We start from the raw sequence: 16949 nt of genomic DNA, 5'->3' as shown, positions 1-16949 counted from the left end.
CTGTGACCAGCTTTGGTCAAAATACCACAAGGATCAAACACCACAGCTTGTTCAAAAACATCCCCTTGTTCAAAACATCTCCTTGTTTGGTGCTATTCAACCTTGTGTTTTGTTTTTTTTTTTTTGCTCTGACATGGGTACAGTGCTGTGATTGGAGGGTCTTAAACGAGGGGGCGGGACAATTATAAAATCTCTGCTGTCTTCGTAAAAAGCAACACAAAACCAGAATTACTTGCTTAAAATGCAATATTCTGTCCACTTTCCGTCCACTCAACGTCCACCCTTTTAAACGCAAGGTGGTCCTAATGTTTTGGCTGATCAGTGTATGTTGATACTGATATCATCCAGGTACATCCCTACCTCTTAATCCGTGTTATATTCTGTTAGCATCCCAGTATTTTAATGATGACGACATTTAAATAAACGGAAAATGGCATCACAGGGGTCCACAGTCATTATCCCGTGATTAGTGTGTGTGATAGATGCTGGTGTAATGCATGTGACTGGCAGATCTCCACAGAGGTAAGGTAAATATTAGCTGTGCAGGGATCAGACAGGCTCTTCTACCTCTCGAACCCTTTGCTGTGTGTTTATACAAAGAGCAACCCGGAGCATATGCTAAACAGCGTGGAGTCCAGCGCTCCTATCAAACCATAAACCAAGATGAATCTTTCTCCAAATGAGCCGCTCTCAGAGCTAGCTCCGAGCTCAGAGTGAGGGGAAGATCCCGCTCCCTCTAATTAGCAGTTCCGGCTGCTAGCCTCCGTCGCTTCTAGCCTCCTGCTTTAATAGCAGCACAGCTGTTGGTGACAAAATGCATTTGTCTGCCTGTCCGACTGGATTTAACCTAAACAATATAAATAGGAGACTGGCCATTTTGCTCATTTGTCCTTAGTCAAAAGCTAATTAATTGCATCTGCTTCAATTCCCAAATGTGGCAAACCTCTTATTTCAAGAGCAGTTGCAATAAAACGGTTCTCAGAAGGAGCGCTCCAACATGTTAAGCATGAAGAAGAAGAGCTTGCCTGAAATGTACAGTACAGTAGCTCCAGCTATGGTCCCAGCTGCTTAGGGCTTCAGGAGCAGAACTGAAGGCCTAATGCCTTATTCATTCATTCATTATCTGTAACCGCTTATCCAATTCAGGGTCGCGGCCGGTCCAGAGCCTACCTGGAATCATTGGGCGCAAGGCGGGAATACACCCTGGAGGGGGCGCCAGTCCTTCACAGGGCAACACACACACACACACACACACACACACACACACACACACACTCACACACACTCACGCCTACGGACACTTTGAATCACCAATCCACCTACCAACGTGTGTTTTTGGACTGTGGAAGGAAACCGGAGCAGTCACCCGGAGGAAACCCACGCGGACACAGGGAGAACACACCACACTCCTCACAGACAGTCACCCGGAGGAAACCCACGCAGACACAGGGAGAACACACCACACTCCTCACAGACAGTCACCCAGAGTGGGAATTGAACCCACAACCTCCAGGCCCCTGGAGCTGTGTGACCTAATGCCTAATGCATTTACCATTTAGAAAGAGAAGGTGGAATATTCCGCTTGTCTTCTGGAGAAGAGAATGTAATGTACCTTCAGGCAGCTAAACTGCACTCTGGATACCTTTACACTGCTGGTACATTTAGTGACAATTGACCTGTGTGGTGCCTTTCTTTTCCTGAGCATATAAAACGTGTTCCACCTGAGACTGTAGAGCTTTGTGTCATTGAGACAGAGGCCTGTTGGACTTTGCTCAAAATTTACTACACCCTTAATGTATTTAGATCTTTTATGAAGGACAACAGAGAGACGGCACTCTGAGAAAGTGACACTGAAGTGAGTGTGCGGGAACATGGGAAGCGTTCGGTTCTTAAAAGGATATGGAAATCAGACCGCGGCGGATGTAAAACGCTTGACCTGTCTGCGACTCGGTTTTACTGAGTTTTGTCGAAGCTGTGTTGATAAATTTAGAAACGGGACATCACCGCACATCTTTAATGTTGGATCACGTTCCTTCCGGAAGCGGCCGGGTGCAGGGGCACACAGCAGTGATGGTGACGCACAATGCGCGGTTCTCAGAATAATACATTACAGATCCTGTTGTTGATATTTGAGGCTAATAGACTTGTGCAGAATGTGTGTGGGGGTGGGCGGGGGGGGCACCGAGCAGTCCATGAAGTTTATAAGTCAGTGATATTGCACATTGTTAAGAGGTTACTGGATTACATACTGGTTTTCGCTGTAAATAAGTGTCAGGATTGAACTTTCTCATTCGTAAAACTGTATTTTGTACACATTTTGTCAGGGAAATGCGAAGGGCGGACTGACGGAGGCGGACGCACACGCTAGAACAGATACTTATTAATGAAAGAATATAACAAAACAAACAGAAACGAACTTGAGGGTAAACACGACGACTTATAAATGAAAGGACTAAAAACAACAACATGAAACGAGAAAACAAAACAAGGAATAACTGACTAGGAATTTAGAACACGACTAGGAAATGGAACAACACGAAACAACTCGACTTGGAATAAAAATAACACAAAACAAATGACCGATGAAAGGATGTGACACAAGGGAACTTAAATACATGAACAAACGAGACACACCTGAAACAGATAACGAGGGTTAAGGACAAGGAGACAGAACAAAGGCGGGACAAAGGCGAAGACATGGACAATAACAGACAGAGCCATGTGCTGAGAGAGCATGTCAGGAACGAGGGGCGGATAGAAGGAGGCGGACGCACTCGCTAAAACACAGTATATTTAATAAGGGATTATAACACACAACGAGACTTAAACAGAACGAAAACAAACGGAGCAAAGCAGGCTAAATTAAACACGGGGAACTAAACAGGGCAAACCGGACTGACAGACTAAAGAGTTCACAAAATAACGATAGGAAAGGAAACTGCGACATGAAACAACGACTAAGAAAACAAACACGGAGAAACTGGAGACAGACGGACAGACAAGGAAACACGACCGACTAGACATAGGATAAATAAGAAATGAGAAATGTACGACCAACAGGACGTGACACAATAGGGCTTAAATACAGACACAAACGAGACACAGCTGAAACGGATAACAAGGGAGGACGGGTGAACAGATGACACGGACGAGGAGGCGGGACGAAGGCGGAGACAAGGACATAAACAAAACAGAGCCATGTGCAAATAAAGCACATGGCGGGGACAACAGACTGACAGGACGAAGGCGTGACAGATGCCCCCCCCAAGAACGCGCAACTCCCGGGCGCGTACTCCTAAACCCCCCAGGAGCTGGCGCAGGAGAAGGCACGAAAAACATGACAGGACTCAGGACAGGACGGGAACCGACACAGGAGCTGGGGACACGACAGGACCGAATATACGAGACGGGACATGGGACATGACAGGAGACTGACAAAGGGGGGTAACAAGAGACGAGAACGGACTGGACAGGACAGGAGTGGACACATGGGAATTGACGGGAGACTGGACTGGAGACAAGACAGGGGACTGAACGTGGGACGGATACGGAGACTGGACACGTTTGGGGACAGAAGACTGGACATGGACAGGTGACAGGACAGGGGACTGGAATGGAGACGGGACTGATGACAGGACTGGGTGCTGGGAATGGACGGGAGCAGAGACTGGTGACGAGACAGGGGACAAGACACTGGACAGGATAGGAACATTAGACTGGACAGGGGTATGTGACTGGACAGAAGACAGGACAGGTGACATGACACTAGACGGATACGGAGACTGGACATGACTAACAGGGGACTGAACCTGAGACCGGACAGAGGGTTGGAACGGGGACTGGACAGGGGTCTGAAACAGAGACTGGACAGGACTAACAGGGGACTGGACATGTGACGAGACTGAGGGTTGAAACATAGACTGGACAGGGCTGACAGGGGACTGGACAGGACTCGGTAGGGGAACAGGGACCAAGACGTTTACGGGGACTGACACAAACACAGTGACCGGGACAGGGACAGAGACAAAGGCAGACACGGGTACAGAGACAAGGACAGAGACGGGAACCAGGACAGGGACTGACAAGGGAACCAATACAACAGGGGAGTGCCCAGGACTGGCTAATGTCTGTTGGGCAGTCTGAGGAACCAGCCTGGGCAAAGTTCTGGGGATCGGCCCTGAAGTCCTTCGGGCCGACCTACGGACATGGACAGGAGAGGCCGTAGCCACAGTCACGGGGACAGGGGAGGCCGTAGCCACAGTCACAGGAGCGGCCGTAGCCACAGTCACGGGGACAGGAGCGGCCGTAGCCACAGTCACGGGGACAGGAGCGGCCGTAGCCACAGTCACGGGGACAGGAGCGGCGGGTGCCGCCATCACGGACACTGGAGCGGCGGGTGCCGCCATCACGGACACTGGAGCGGCGGGTGCCGCCATCACGGACACTGGAGCGGCGGGTGCCGCCATCACCGAGACAGGAGCGGCGGGTGCCGCCATCACCGAGACAGGAGCGGCGGGTGCCGCCATCACCGAGACAGGAGCGGCGGGTGCCGCCATCACGGACACTGGAGCGGCGGGTGCCGCCATCACGGACACTGGAGCGGCGGGTGCCGCCATCACGGACACTGGAGCGGCGGGTGCCGCCATCACGGACACTGGAGCGGCGGGTGCCGCCATCACGGACACTGGAGCGGCGGGTGCCGCCATCACGGACACTGGAGCGGCGGGTGCCGCCATCACCGAGACAGGAGCGGCGGGTGCCGCCATCACCGAGACAGGAGCGGCGGGTGCCGCCATCACCGAGACAGGGGAACCTGCAGCGACGTCGTCCTCGGAGGCAGGGGAACCTGCAGCGACGTCGTCCTCGGAGGCAGGGGAACCTGCAGCGACGTCGTCCTCGGAGGCAGGGGAGCCTGCAGCGACGTCGTCCTCGGAGGCAGGGGAACCTGCAGCGACGTCGTCCTCGGAGGCAGGGGAGCCTGCAGCGACGTCGTCCTCGGAGGCAGGGGAGCCTGCAGCGACGTCGTCCTCGGAGGCAGGGGAGCCTGCAGCGACGTCGTCCTCGGAGGCAGGGGAGCCTGCAGCGACGTCGTCCTCGGAGGCAGGGGAGCCTGCAGCGACGTCGTCCACGAAGACAGGAGAGGCGCGCTTCGCGCTCACGAAGACAGGAGAGGCGCGCGCCGCGCTCTCGAGGACAGGCGCGGCTGGAGGCGCCGTGTTAACGAAGACTGGCGCGGCAGGAGGTGCCGCGTTAACGAAGACAGGCGCGGCAGGAGGCGCCGCGTTAACGAAGACAGGGGCTTGTGCTGCTCGCCGGGCTCGCGCTGGAGCTGTAAAGGGTTTAGGGGGTTTCACAGGCGCACCCATTAGATCACCTCGAGGTGCGCCCCTGTTAGCCTCAGACCTCAGAGCTCCGGAGGTGAGGCTAACAGCCCCTACCCTTAACGCCCCCCCAAAAATTTCCCCGGACCTGAGGGGGTAATCCTCCAGCGAGGGGGGAACTCCAGCACGCTTCTTCCGCCGGCTCTTACGACTCGCGCTGACGTAATCACTCGATTCACGAGCTGCCTCCTCCTGTAGGCGTTGATTAACGCTGGCGTGTATCTGCCGGAGCCGGCTACTCCATATCGCAGCCCTGTCGAACATATTTTCTGTGCTAGCTGCGTCCTGGGGGTCGTACATTCTGTCAGGAACGAGGGGCGGATAGAAGGAGGCGGACGCACTCGCTAAAACACAGTATATTTAATAAGGGATTATAACACACAACGAGACTTAAACAGAACGAAAACAAACGGAGCAAAGCAGGCTAAATTAAACACGGGGAACTAAACAGGGCAAACCGGACTGACAGACTAAAGAGTTCACAAAATAACGATAGGAAAGGAAACTGCGACATGAAACAACGACTAAGAAAACAAACACGGAGAAACTGGAGACAGACGGACAGACAAGGAAACACGACCGACTAGACATAGGATAAATAAGAAATGAGAAATGTACGACCAACAGGACGTGACACAATAGGGCTTAAATACAGACACAAACGAGACACAGCTGAAACGGATAACAAGGGAGGACGGGTGAACAGATGACACGGACGAGGAGGCGGGACGAAGGCGGAGACAAGGACATAAACAAAACAGAGCCATGTGCAAATAAAGCACATGGCGGGGACAACAGACTGACAGGACGAAGGCGTGACAGAGCACATGGCAGGGAATACAAACAGGACTGGGCCAGGATGTGACACATTTGAGGAATCCTGGGAGTGTACTCCGTTATATTTTTGATAATACAGCCTCATTAATGCTAAACACTGCAGGTTGGAAATGTTTATAAATTGGTAGGTTTTTAAAACAGCATACATTTAGAAATCTTCCCTCCTGGGCCAAACCCAAAAGGCCGGTCCTGTCACAGTCAGCACTTTCTTTTTCCGATGTTTTATAGCTGTGCATCTGTAACACGTCTTCTCTTAAACTGTAAACATTAAAAAGTCAAAATATTGCGACACAAACCGAGACCCGAGTTTAATAAATTCACACCCATTCATTATTTTCATTTCAGCATCACCAGAAGCCCTGTTTTTTTATTAAATATTCAAATTTATGCTAATTTGGGCAGATTTAATCTCATATCAACATGCACATTTTTTTTTTTTTTTGGAAAACTTTCATTACAAAGATGTGGTACATTTGGGAATGTCACTAACAGTTGGCAAAGGCACTTTATAAAATACACTAATATTTTATAATGAAAAAGGATCAATATTATGTCAATTTCACCACTATTTTCAATTCAACTTTGACCCCCAACTTTGTCGCCTCGTCGCCTCTTGTCCAGCACCTTCAGTCCCGTCTTTCTCCCCTCCGCCTAATTCCATCCCCCTGCTATTTTTCCTGAAGTTTCCTGAAGGTGGGCAAATTAAATAATGCAGCAATTATGCAAATCATCTCATTAAATAGACAAGGAACGGCAGCTAAGTGGCTGTCTCTGAACACGTACTGTTGTTTGTAGTGTTTATAAACACTTATCTACTCTGTTTATCATAGCATTCTGATGAAGAATGAATATTAAGAAATTCTGCAATTAGATTCATCTGTGTGTGTGTGTGTGTGTGTGTGTGTGTGTGTGTGTGTTGATTTGCATTGCCCCTGATGATAATTTAAACAAAGCTGTGAGTAACGCTGCATTTGTAGGAACTGTACGTGTCCCGCTCAGATATAAACAGAGGCATCACTCTTTCACAGGTCGGATTCTGTGATTTCACAGTGTTTACATTCGTCACTCTGATGCTGAGTTTGCATCTGTTCTTTTCTTATTTCATCATTTAAATAGCTGTTATTTTGCTGCATGTTTACAGGCACACATCCATCACAGGGCATCACACACTAACCCAGTCACACACACACACACACTAACCTAGTCACTCACACACACACTCACCCAGTCACTCACACACACACTCACCCAGTCACTCACACACACACTAACCTAGTCACTCACACACACACTCACCCAGTCACTCACACACACACTCACCCAGTCACTCACACACACACTCACCCAGTCACTCACACACACACTCACCCAGTCACTCACACACACAATCACCCAGTCACACACACACACACAATCACCCAGTCACACACACACACACAATCACCCAGTCACTCACATGCACACTCACCCAGTCACTCACACACACACTCACCCAGTCATTTACACACACAATCACCCAGTCACTCACACACACAATCACCCAGTCACTCACACACACACAATCACCCAGTCACTCACACACACAATCATCCAGTCACTCACACACACAATCACCCAGTCACTCAAACACCTGTGACATAATAGTTGGAATAATTGGAAAATTTCATACACTCACTACACTTAACTCTATAATATAAATACAAGTATTTAAAAACATTGTTATTTTCAATAATTTTATGCTATTTATTTATGTCTATGGTTCCCATACATTGTATGCAGCACCCCCCCCCCCCCCTTTGGTACAGGAGAAAATGTACACACACACATACGTACATGTCTTTGACTGGAATTTATATTCAACAAACAAAACTGCCATGTCTTATTAAACAAAACAAAATGAAGTGAAAAATCACCTTTACAGAGTAATTATTACAGTGACATGCATAATGTATGTATCCATTTACTGTGCTGCACCCACCAGCAATAGCCCAGAGCCTCCCTTCAGGGGTGGACCTCCTGCGTTGGGAACAACTGGATTATGTTATTGTTTGGAATGTAATAACTAAGAATGTCTGTGGTATAAACCCATTCATACATGAATATCCAGGATAAACAAATTAATACGGGAATCATAAATAGACTCATCTCAAAACTAACACAGTGTATGGACCTTTTAGATTCGAACAAGGTCAAGTGTTACTGTATATTTCTGAACTGTAATAAGTACAGCACCTCGGGTTTGCTTTTGTTAAAATAAGAACGACAAGAAGAGGAGTGGAAAGCTCTGCTAGTGTGTGCCCAAGGAGAGCAGCGGTGAGTTTCCGCTCAGGAGTGTACAGAGTGTACAGAGTGTGCAGATGGTGGAGCTGGTGATGGCATATTGACGAAGGACGCCTGACAAAGTCAATTTAAGTTTTAAAAGAGTTATATTTTTAATGGGAAGGAAAATACAACACGGGGATTTCTCTGAGGTTTACACGTGTACGCTTGGTAAAATTTCCTGTGGCTCTCTGGAGATCTGAAAACAAACAAAATAATAAAGTTTAAAAATAAAAAAAATCTAAATAAAATGTATTACATGCAGAATATAACAGCCCAAGCCGCCTCCAGATTGTGAATTAATTAAGTCTTCCACATGTGTGTGGTTAGCGTGTTTGTTAGAGCGTACCGGTGTTAAAAGAATTCCTGACTGACTGTGTCTCTAACACACACACACACACACACACACACACACACACACACACATGGACCATTACACTGCTCCTGATTAAAGCTCTCCTTGTTTGTTTTCCTGCAGCATGTCCATGTCCACGTGTTGCCGAGGAAAGCTGGCGACTTCGAGAGGAACGACAGCATCTACGACGAGGTACGGCTTCACTTTGTCACTGTCCAAATATAATGAATTCATCCTGGAAATGGTCACTTCACAGGGCAACACTAAACAGTTCTTGACCTTTAATACATCTCGCCATCTCTGATTCCCATTTACATTCCGCCTTAAATGCAGCACCCGCCACATTGTGAACAGCAGTTTAACCTTCCTCTTGTGTTAGGGTCTTGAGCAACCTGTTTTTAGGTTTTAAATGAGCACAAGTGCTCCATAAATTTGTTTATTTCAACAAGACTTTTTGACTTTGTCAGGAACTTCTATTTAAACAAATTAATAAAAAATTATGGCTTTTGTTAGAGTCAGTTTCGACCCATATACCATTTTAAATCAGAAAACAAAAACAAGTGCCAAATCTGGACTCACAAACACACTATACACCAACAGCCTACAGCTGGCATGTCTGGAAAGACAGACATGTCCAGACATGTAAGGCCCAGTCAGTTTAGAGTTAGAGTTTTGTATCGTGTACATCTCCAGTTTACAGTACGCAACAATGAACAATTAAAACCAACCCTTTCATGGATAAGGAAGAATAACAAGGTCAACAAGAGGAGAGAAACTATTTGGTTGATAATTAATTGTTTTTAGGGGGATCTTATGGCTGATTTAAGACATGGGTCAAAACCGACCCATTAGCATAGGAGATGCTAACAGAAAGCTAACACAGGAGGAAGGTTAACTACTGGGCCATGTGAGGTGAAGAGGCAAAGTCAAGTTCAAACAGGAAGTGAAACGTTGAATAGACAAATGAGTGCCATAAAGATGTATCATATTAATGAATCAGAATGATATAGTAATTAAATGTTATTGACACCACTACTTCTAAAGTAAGTTCATGAGGGTTTCCAGTACATTTTCGAGCATTTCTATGTTGATTAAAATAGTTTATATAGTAATTATTTTCCTACAATTTAAAGCCTGTTGAAATATAAAGGAATATTTGAGAGAAAATAAAAAGACAAATTAAATTGTCTGGAAATTGTCAGGAAGTTTCATACACTTTCTATGAACTGTACACAGACAGAGGGGTCACTGCAGTGATGGCACACTTCAGGCGAACTGTATATACAGTAACTAACACGATTCTGCTGTTGAAGGTTTGTTTTTTTTAATATAAAATGAATTTAACACCATTTATAAACCATCATTCCCAGTATTTTTACAATGTGTATAAATAAGATACATTTTCCATTAAAACAATTAGTTATGCGTGAAAATGTCTAGAAACTCAACATGGAAACACTAACTCTAACGTTAAACACCTTTCTCCTAACTCTAAACATAAACTAACCCATAATCTTTAAACACAAACCAAATTATAATGAAGCAAAACACACAAATCTTTAGTAATATCCGAAGTACTGTGTTTAGTAAAACCTCATTTTCTCATTTTCAGACATTATTTTGCTTTACAACCCACCGTTTCAAATCAAATCCCATGGAATGACTTTGTTTACATCTCACCCAGGAAAAAAATGCAAATGTCTGTCTTAAACCAATGTTCCTTCGAGTGTGCCATCAATGTATGGGTCTAAAAGAAAAAGTAAATGTACTGCAATAACGAATAAATGGCTATCATAGCTGGAGAAATACCTTCAAGGCCTTCCAGCCCCTCTAAGATATTATTAGCTACAGAAGCACAGTATCCTGACACCAAATAATTCCACTTGCTATTTCCATATGTATAACGGTGACATTTTAAATGTGTAATCAGCGATGCCACAGCGAATGAATCCCAACCACTCCGGTCTATTCTAATAAGCACTTCTAATAAAAGTAGCCTTGCTTTCTTAATACCCCCAAGTGCTTCAGGGAGAAATGGAGCGCCTTGGCACCGCAGCCTTACCTCTGTAATACAAATATCTTTGTTTTTCATTTGCATATCATCAGAAGGGCTGTTGTGAGTACAGTTCTGTCAGATATATATATACGAATATAAGAACACTGACAATATGAACTTTATTTCAATAGCATGTATATTTATCTCCCCTGGAATAATAACAATAAAAATAATAATAGCACACTTCCTCCCCCATGTTTCACAGCTGGCACTATATGAAATTTAATGCGATAATCTTGGATAGAACTCTACAAACCGAATATAACAACGAGACTCCTACAAGAGATATTGGAACATTGCTTTGAGGTTCTGATTGCATTCAGCCACAGGAGTATTAATGAGGTGTCACATTCTTAGGCTGTGTGTGTGGGGGGGGGGGGGTTGCTGCTTAGAAAATGAGAAGCATTTTTCTCAAAAATGGCCGTGCTTGGCTATAAATAATCAGCGAAGTCTCCCTCACCACTAAACATTGAACATTAAGCGGTTTATAACCTGAGCCCAGGACATTTACTCCCTCATAAAAACAGTTTAAGATACAATAGATGAGCTCAGCTTCCTGTTCCTGGGAGGATTGGCCCGGGACGTGTGGAACGGCAACAGCACTGCCGTTTGGTTCAAATCGTTTCTGCAGTGTGATGTGCAAAGAGGTTCTGAATGTTTCAAGGCCTGGGCGGTTACGCAGAGTGCTCCATGAGGCGAGCGAGCTATTCATTATTATACACATCTGTGTGAGTCTCTACAAAGAGCCAGAGCTAATAATTAAATAATTATCTCCATCTCTGCTTTTATTAACCGTAGCACTGTCCTTTGCTCATTCAGGGTCAAATGTGGGGAGCTATTTGTGCTAGGTTCAGCTACAAATAGGACACATTCTGCCATGGAGGATGATTTGAATCCTTGTGCTAAGAGAATTTCATTAACATGTAACGAGCAAAGGACAAAAGCAGGACTCCTCTGGTGAGAGGGAACACCCACGCTGGAGGAGAAGGGTGGGCTTGCCCTTAAGCGGGTGAATGCCTCGCTGAGTGGGTTCAGTTGGTAGATCATCCGTCAGGTTGAGGGTTGTCTCTTGAGATTGCACCTTTGGGTTCTGCAGGTTCTTGCTTAACCCTTTGAGACTTGAATAAAAAAATGGTTCATTGACAGAACCATTGTGTATCACATACTGTTTTTCTGCTCAACCTCCACCAAAAGTTTTATTTGTTTATTTAGTATTTATTTATTTATGTATTTATTTTTTACAATTTTCTTAAAATAAAATGTCTATATCAATGTATCCTTAAAATAAATTAACAGACAATCGCCCAAAGCCCAGTTTCTAAGTTGACATTTTCTCAGTAACTATTTTTGTGAGTGGATGGAGAATTATCGCCATTCATTTTAATAGACGATATCTTTACTGAAATATATTACTAAAATATTCTGTAGTTTTACACTGTACTTTTGGTATAATCAACAGTCTCTCTACTGGGGAGATGTAAATGTAGTGTTTCTGTCTAGTGGGCGGGGCTTTTGGTGTTACTCGCTTAAGGGCAAGGCCACCCTGTTCCTTCTCTTCAGGTTCTGTAGAGATTAAGGCATTCCCTTGCTTAAGGGCAAGGCCACCCACCCCTTCCAGGTTGGTTTTTGGTTCTGCGGGATGTGAAGCATTCCCTTGCTTAAGGGCAAGGCTGCTTTGTTCCCCCCATGGTTTAGATCCCACTAGTGACATGTTGGAGTCCTGGGTGGGGGGTGGGGGGGTCTGTGGTGGTGAACAGAAAACAGAGAGTCAGCCCCATGACAATCAGTCTTCTCTCACTGTGTTAGCTTCTGCCTGGCTACTGACTCTTGTGCACACTCTTCTCTTTTCCTTGTCATTTTCTTGCCTTCTCCTTCTCGGGACTGAAGGCTTTGTTCCGGGCCGGAGCGGATGCCGTCAGAGTGATGGTGCTTATCCTGAAGGCGTTAGGCCTAGGCCTCGCGAGTGCCATTTTATTTGTCACGTTATTTGGAAGCGGTGACGTTCGGCAGCAGCGTGGCCATAAAGAACCTGACAGCGTCTCTCGGAGAGATCTTCAGCTCCTCTGTTTTCAGCCTGTTTGCCTCGTGCTCTGATGTAGCAGATGGCATTTCCAATTTTCTTTGCAGTGTCACCTTGCCAGAAGACGAACAATCACAGCTCTCATGCTTGTTTTGTATCGTTTCTGTTTTTTTTCCCACTCTTTTGTCTCATATTTGAGAGCTGTGACTTGTCAAAGAATATGATGATATCATGGAAGTGGAAAGAGCAGCGTTAGTCTTCCGCACACAGTCTGTTTATAATCCAGGGAATGGTCCAACAGCATTCCTTACTGTGTAAATCCTGCACTAATAAGACATTATAAATCGCCACAATGTTTAATCCCTAGCCTCTATGCATTGTTTGAGACTTTTAGTTCGTCTGTTGCTCTGCATACTTTATTTGTGGTGGATCATTCTCAGCACTGCAATGACACTGACGTGGTGGTGGTGTGTCAGTGTGTGTCCAGTGGATTGGACACAGCAGTGCTGTTGGAGTGCAGCGTTGAGGCTGAAGAGTGTAAAACTCTAGTAGCACTGCTGTGCCTGATCCACTCGCACCACAACTTGCAAAACTGGTTATTACCCAACATGAAAAAACAGCCTTGTCAAGAGCCTTCCACAGCACTTTTCACTAGCACCACAGAGGTCAGTGCTAAAGCGCAGCCAACTCCACCTTACTCCCTCTTTATTGGCTGTAAAGGTGGACAGATGAGGAGAGAAACGTCCCTCTCAACGTGCTGGTGCATAACAGTGGGTTTTTCATGTTCCCGGCCTCAGTTAAAAAAAAAAAAAAAAAAAAAAAAAAAAAAAAAAAAAAAAAAAAGACGTTAATGGTTAAACAGTCCACTACGGAATTAGCCTTGCAGTAATAGGCCTACTAGAGTGGTAATCAATTTTGATTCCCTGTAACTAATGAGCTCACCAGCGTGCTCAATAACCTCTCTAAGCCGGGATAAAAGATAAATGTTATCAATGGACGCCTGCGGACGCAATTGGCAGGCGCCTTATTGTGATAGGTGAGGCAGAGTTCACACCAGCAATGTCCTATAGGTCTTTTGCATCATGAGAATCCACTGTCCATTAGATGACCACACCTTTGTGTAGATCTTCTGGAACAAAATATATTCAAGAGCTCAGACTTCTCTTCGCTGCAGCGACTGGTTCTACAGTAGATGATGGAACATAGCCGTGAGGATGTGAAAACATTAGTGAAACACCACTCCAGCTCATTCCAAAGGCCCTTGATGGTGATCCATCTTGGCAGAGAATGCAGTTCCACTGTTCCACGCTGCAGGTGGGCTTTATACACCTCTGGCTCACACCTGGCATGTTCAAACATCACAAGAACCAAAGTAATGCAAAGTTAAAATGTCCAGATGCACATTTCACTGAAGCGAACTCAGCCAAGGGTAGGTTCAGATTCTTGCTCGCTCCTCCTTCCTTCGCTACTGTAATGTGAGTAGATTTGAAAGTGGCATGGTGGATGCTGCAGGGGGTGTGGCATACATACAGCTCCAGGGTCCTGGGGTCCCGGGGTCCTTGGCTGGAGCCCCAGCTATGAGTTTGTGAGGAGGTTGGCGTGTTTTCCCTGTGACTGCATAGGTTTACTTTGGTTTCTTCAGGTTCCAAACCTCCAGGGGTACATTTTTATGTGCTTTGTTGGTGCAAAATTGCCCTTTGGTGAGAGTGTGTTGGGGGGTCCACTTTGGGGTGCACATGATGGTGGGCTTATAGCAAAAAATGAAGACGAGACAGACAAAGAAAGAAGCACAAATGAGGAAACTACATGAAACTACATGAAAATGAAGCAAAAGATAACATATGAGAAGAAGAAGAAGAAGAAGAAGAAGAAGAAGAAGTAGAAGAAAATAGAGAAAAGAAGAAGGAGGATGAGGAAAAGAAGAGTTTAAAACATAAAAACGATGAGGAAAAAATAGAACCAGAGGAAGATGAAGAAGAAAATTGAGAGAAAGAAGAGCCAAACATAAAAGATGAAAACAAGGAAAAATAACACAGAAAAAGAAAATATGAGAAAACCAGTGGAGAAAGAGGAGAGAAAGAAGAGCAAAATACATGTTATGAACAATGTCATAAGTTATCAAATCAAATCAAATCAAATTTATTTATATAGCGCTTTTCACAACTGATGTTGTCACAAAGCAGCTTCACAGAATTCCAGTAAGACAAGATTTGACATGAAATGTAAAGACAAATGTAAAACCCTCAAGTGAGCAAGCCAGGGGCGACAGTGGCAAGGAAAAACTCCCCCAGCTGAGGAAGAAACCTTGGGAGGAACCAAGGCTCACAAGGGGTGACCCATCCTCCTCTGGTCAATCTACTGGTGATGATAGTTAGTAGTCCATGAGAACTTCAGTGTAGGGACAGCTTCAAGGCACTTGGTGGTTGCTGGAGCGTGGGCAGCTGGTCTGAAGAGTGGAGGAGGATCTCGACAGTCATCCATCAGTGTCCAGACAGACAGGTGGGCAGTCGTTTACTCGGAAAGATGTAAAGGGATGGAATTAGTTTTGAACTGTTTTGTGTTTGTAAAGTAGAAAATATGAAAATTTCCAGAGTGTGGCTAATGACTCCGGCAGATCTGACTATGACAGCATTAACTAAAAGGAGAGAACCAGGAGGACACACAGACACGGGAGCATCCTGAAACACTGGCATCCCTCCGCTCCACCGTCAACAAACCTGAGTGATCGCGAGAAGCGGCGGGACGACAGCACCAGCGTCTCAGTATACTATAATTCCCTGTGTCCATGGACCCCCCGGATCTGCCGCCTTTATCTATGGGGGAGCATTAGCTACCAAATGATAAACTAAACAAATGAGTTTTTAGCCTACATTTGAAGATTGCGACTGTGTCTGAGTCCCGAACATTTTTTGGAAGATCATTCCAGAGTTGGGGGGCTTTATAAGAAAAGGCTCTTCCCCCAGCTGAGGCCTTCTGAATTCTGGGAACATTTAAAAATCCAGTATTCTGTGATCTGAGTGAACGTGGAGGCTCATAATAGGAAATTGTATCTTGAAGATATTCAGGAGCAAGCCCATGTAGAGCTTTATATGTTAATAACAAAATTTTGTAGTCAATGCGGAATTTAACAGGCAGCCAATGAAGTGATGATAAAACTGGGCTGATATGTTTAAATTTTCTAGTTTTAGTGAGGACCCTAGCTGCAGCATTTTGAACTAGTTGAAGTTTTCTTAAATTGCTGCTGGTGCATCCTGACAGTAGTGCGTTACAGTAGTCAAGCCTTGAAGTAATAAAGGCATGTACTAATGTTTCTGCGTCCTGGAGGGATAAGGCATTTCTAATCTTAGCAATATTGCGAAGATGTAAAAAAGCTGTCCTAGTGATACTACCTATGTGTTGATCAAATGATAAATCCGGGTCAATTATGACACCAAGATTTTTTGCTGCTGAACCAGGTTTAACTGGAAAGTTAGCTAGATCTAAAATTAAATCTGATAATTTATTTCTTGTCACTTTTGGACCCAAAAGCAGGACCTCTGTTTTGTTGCTGTTTAGAAGGAGGAAGTTACGCAACATCCAGCCTTTCATGTCTTTTACACAGTCCTCTATTTTCTTTAATCTGTGTTTGTCATCGGGCTTGGCTGAAATATACAATTGTGTGTCGTCTGCGTAACAGTGAAAGTTAATGTCATGGTTTCTTATAACTGTGCCTAGCGGTAACATGTATAATGTAAATAATAATGGTCCTAAAATAGAGCCTTGTGGAATTCCAAATCTTACTTTAGAATAATTTGAATTTAGATTGTTTACTTTTACGAATTGATAACGTTCCGTTAAGTAAGATTTGAACCATAATAGGGCTGTCCCTGTGATTCCAACCATGTTTTCTAACCTTTCTATGAGAATATTGTGGTCTATTGTATCGAAGGCTGCGCTTAGGTCAAGAAGCACCAACAGGGATACGTGGCCTTGATCAGAGGC

The 16949-nt window shown here is 45.1% G+C and overlaps 1 protein-coding gene across 3 annotated transcripts in view; it reads left to right on the top strand.

Annotated features, from left to right (window-relative positions):
* The window catches only part of fhit (fragile histidine triad diadenosine triphosphatase), a 284283-nt gene that overhangs the window by 231053 nt on the left and 36281 nt on the right, over window positions 1–16949 (top strand). For all 3 annotated transcript variants that reach the window (XM_066672616.1, XM_066672619.1, XM_066672617.1), the window contains one exon: window positions 9016–9084. In XM_066672616.1, the coding sequence (XP_066528713.1) occupies window positions 9016–9084 (69 nt within the window). The remainder of the gene's footprint in view (window positions 1–9015; window positions 9085–16949) is intronic.

Source organism: Hoplias malabaricus, chromosome 5 (genome assembly GCF_029633855.1).
Source record: "Hoplias malabaricus isolate fHopMal1 chromosome 5, fHopMal1.hap1, whole genome shotgun sequence".
Lineage (NCBI taxonomy): Eukaryota > Metazoa > Chordata > Actinopteri > Characiformes > Erythrinidae > Hoplias > Hoplias malabaricus.
Note: the sequence above shows the minus strand (reverse complement) of the source record. Positions and strands in the feature narration are given on the sequence as shown.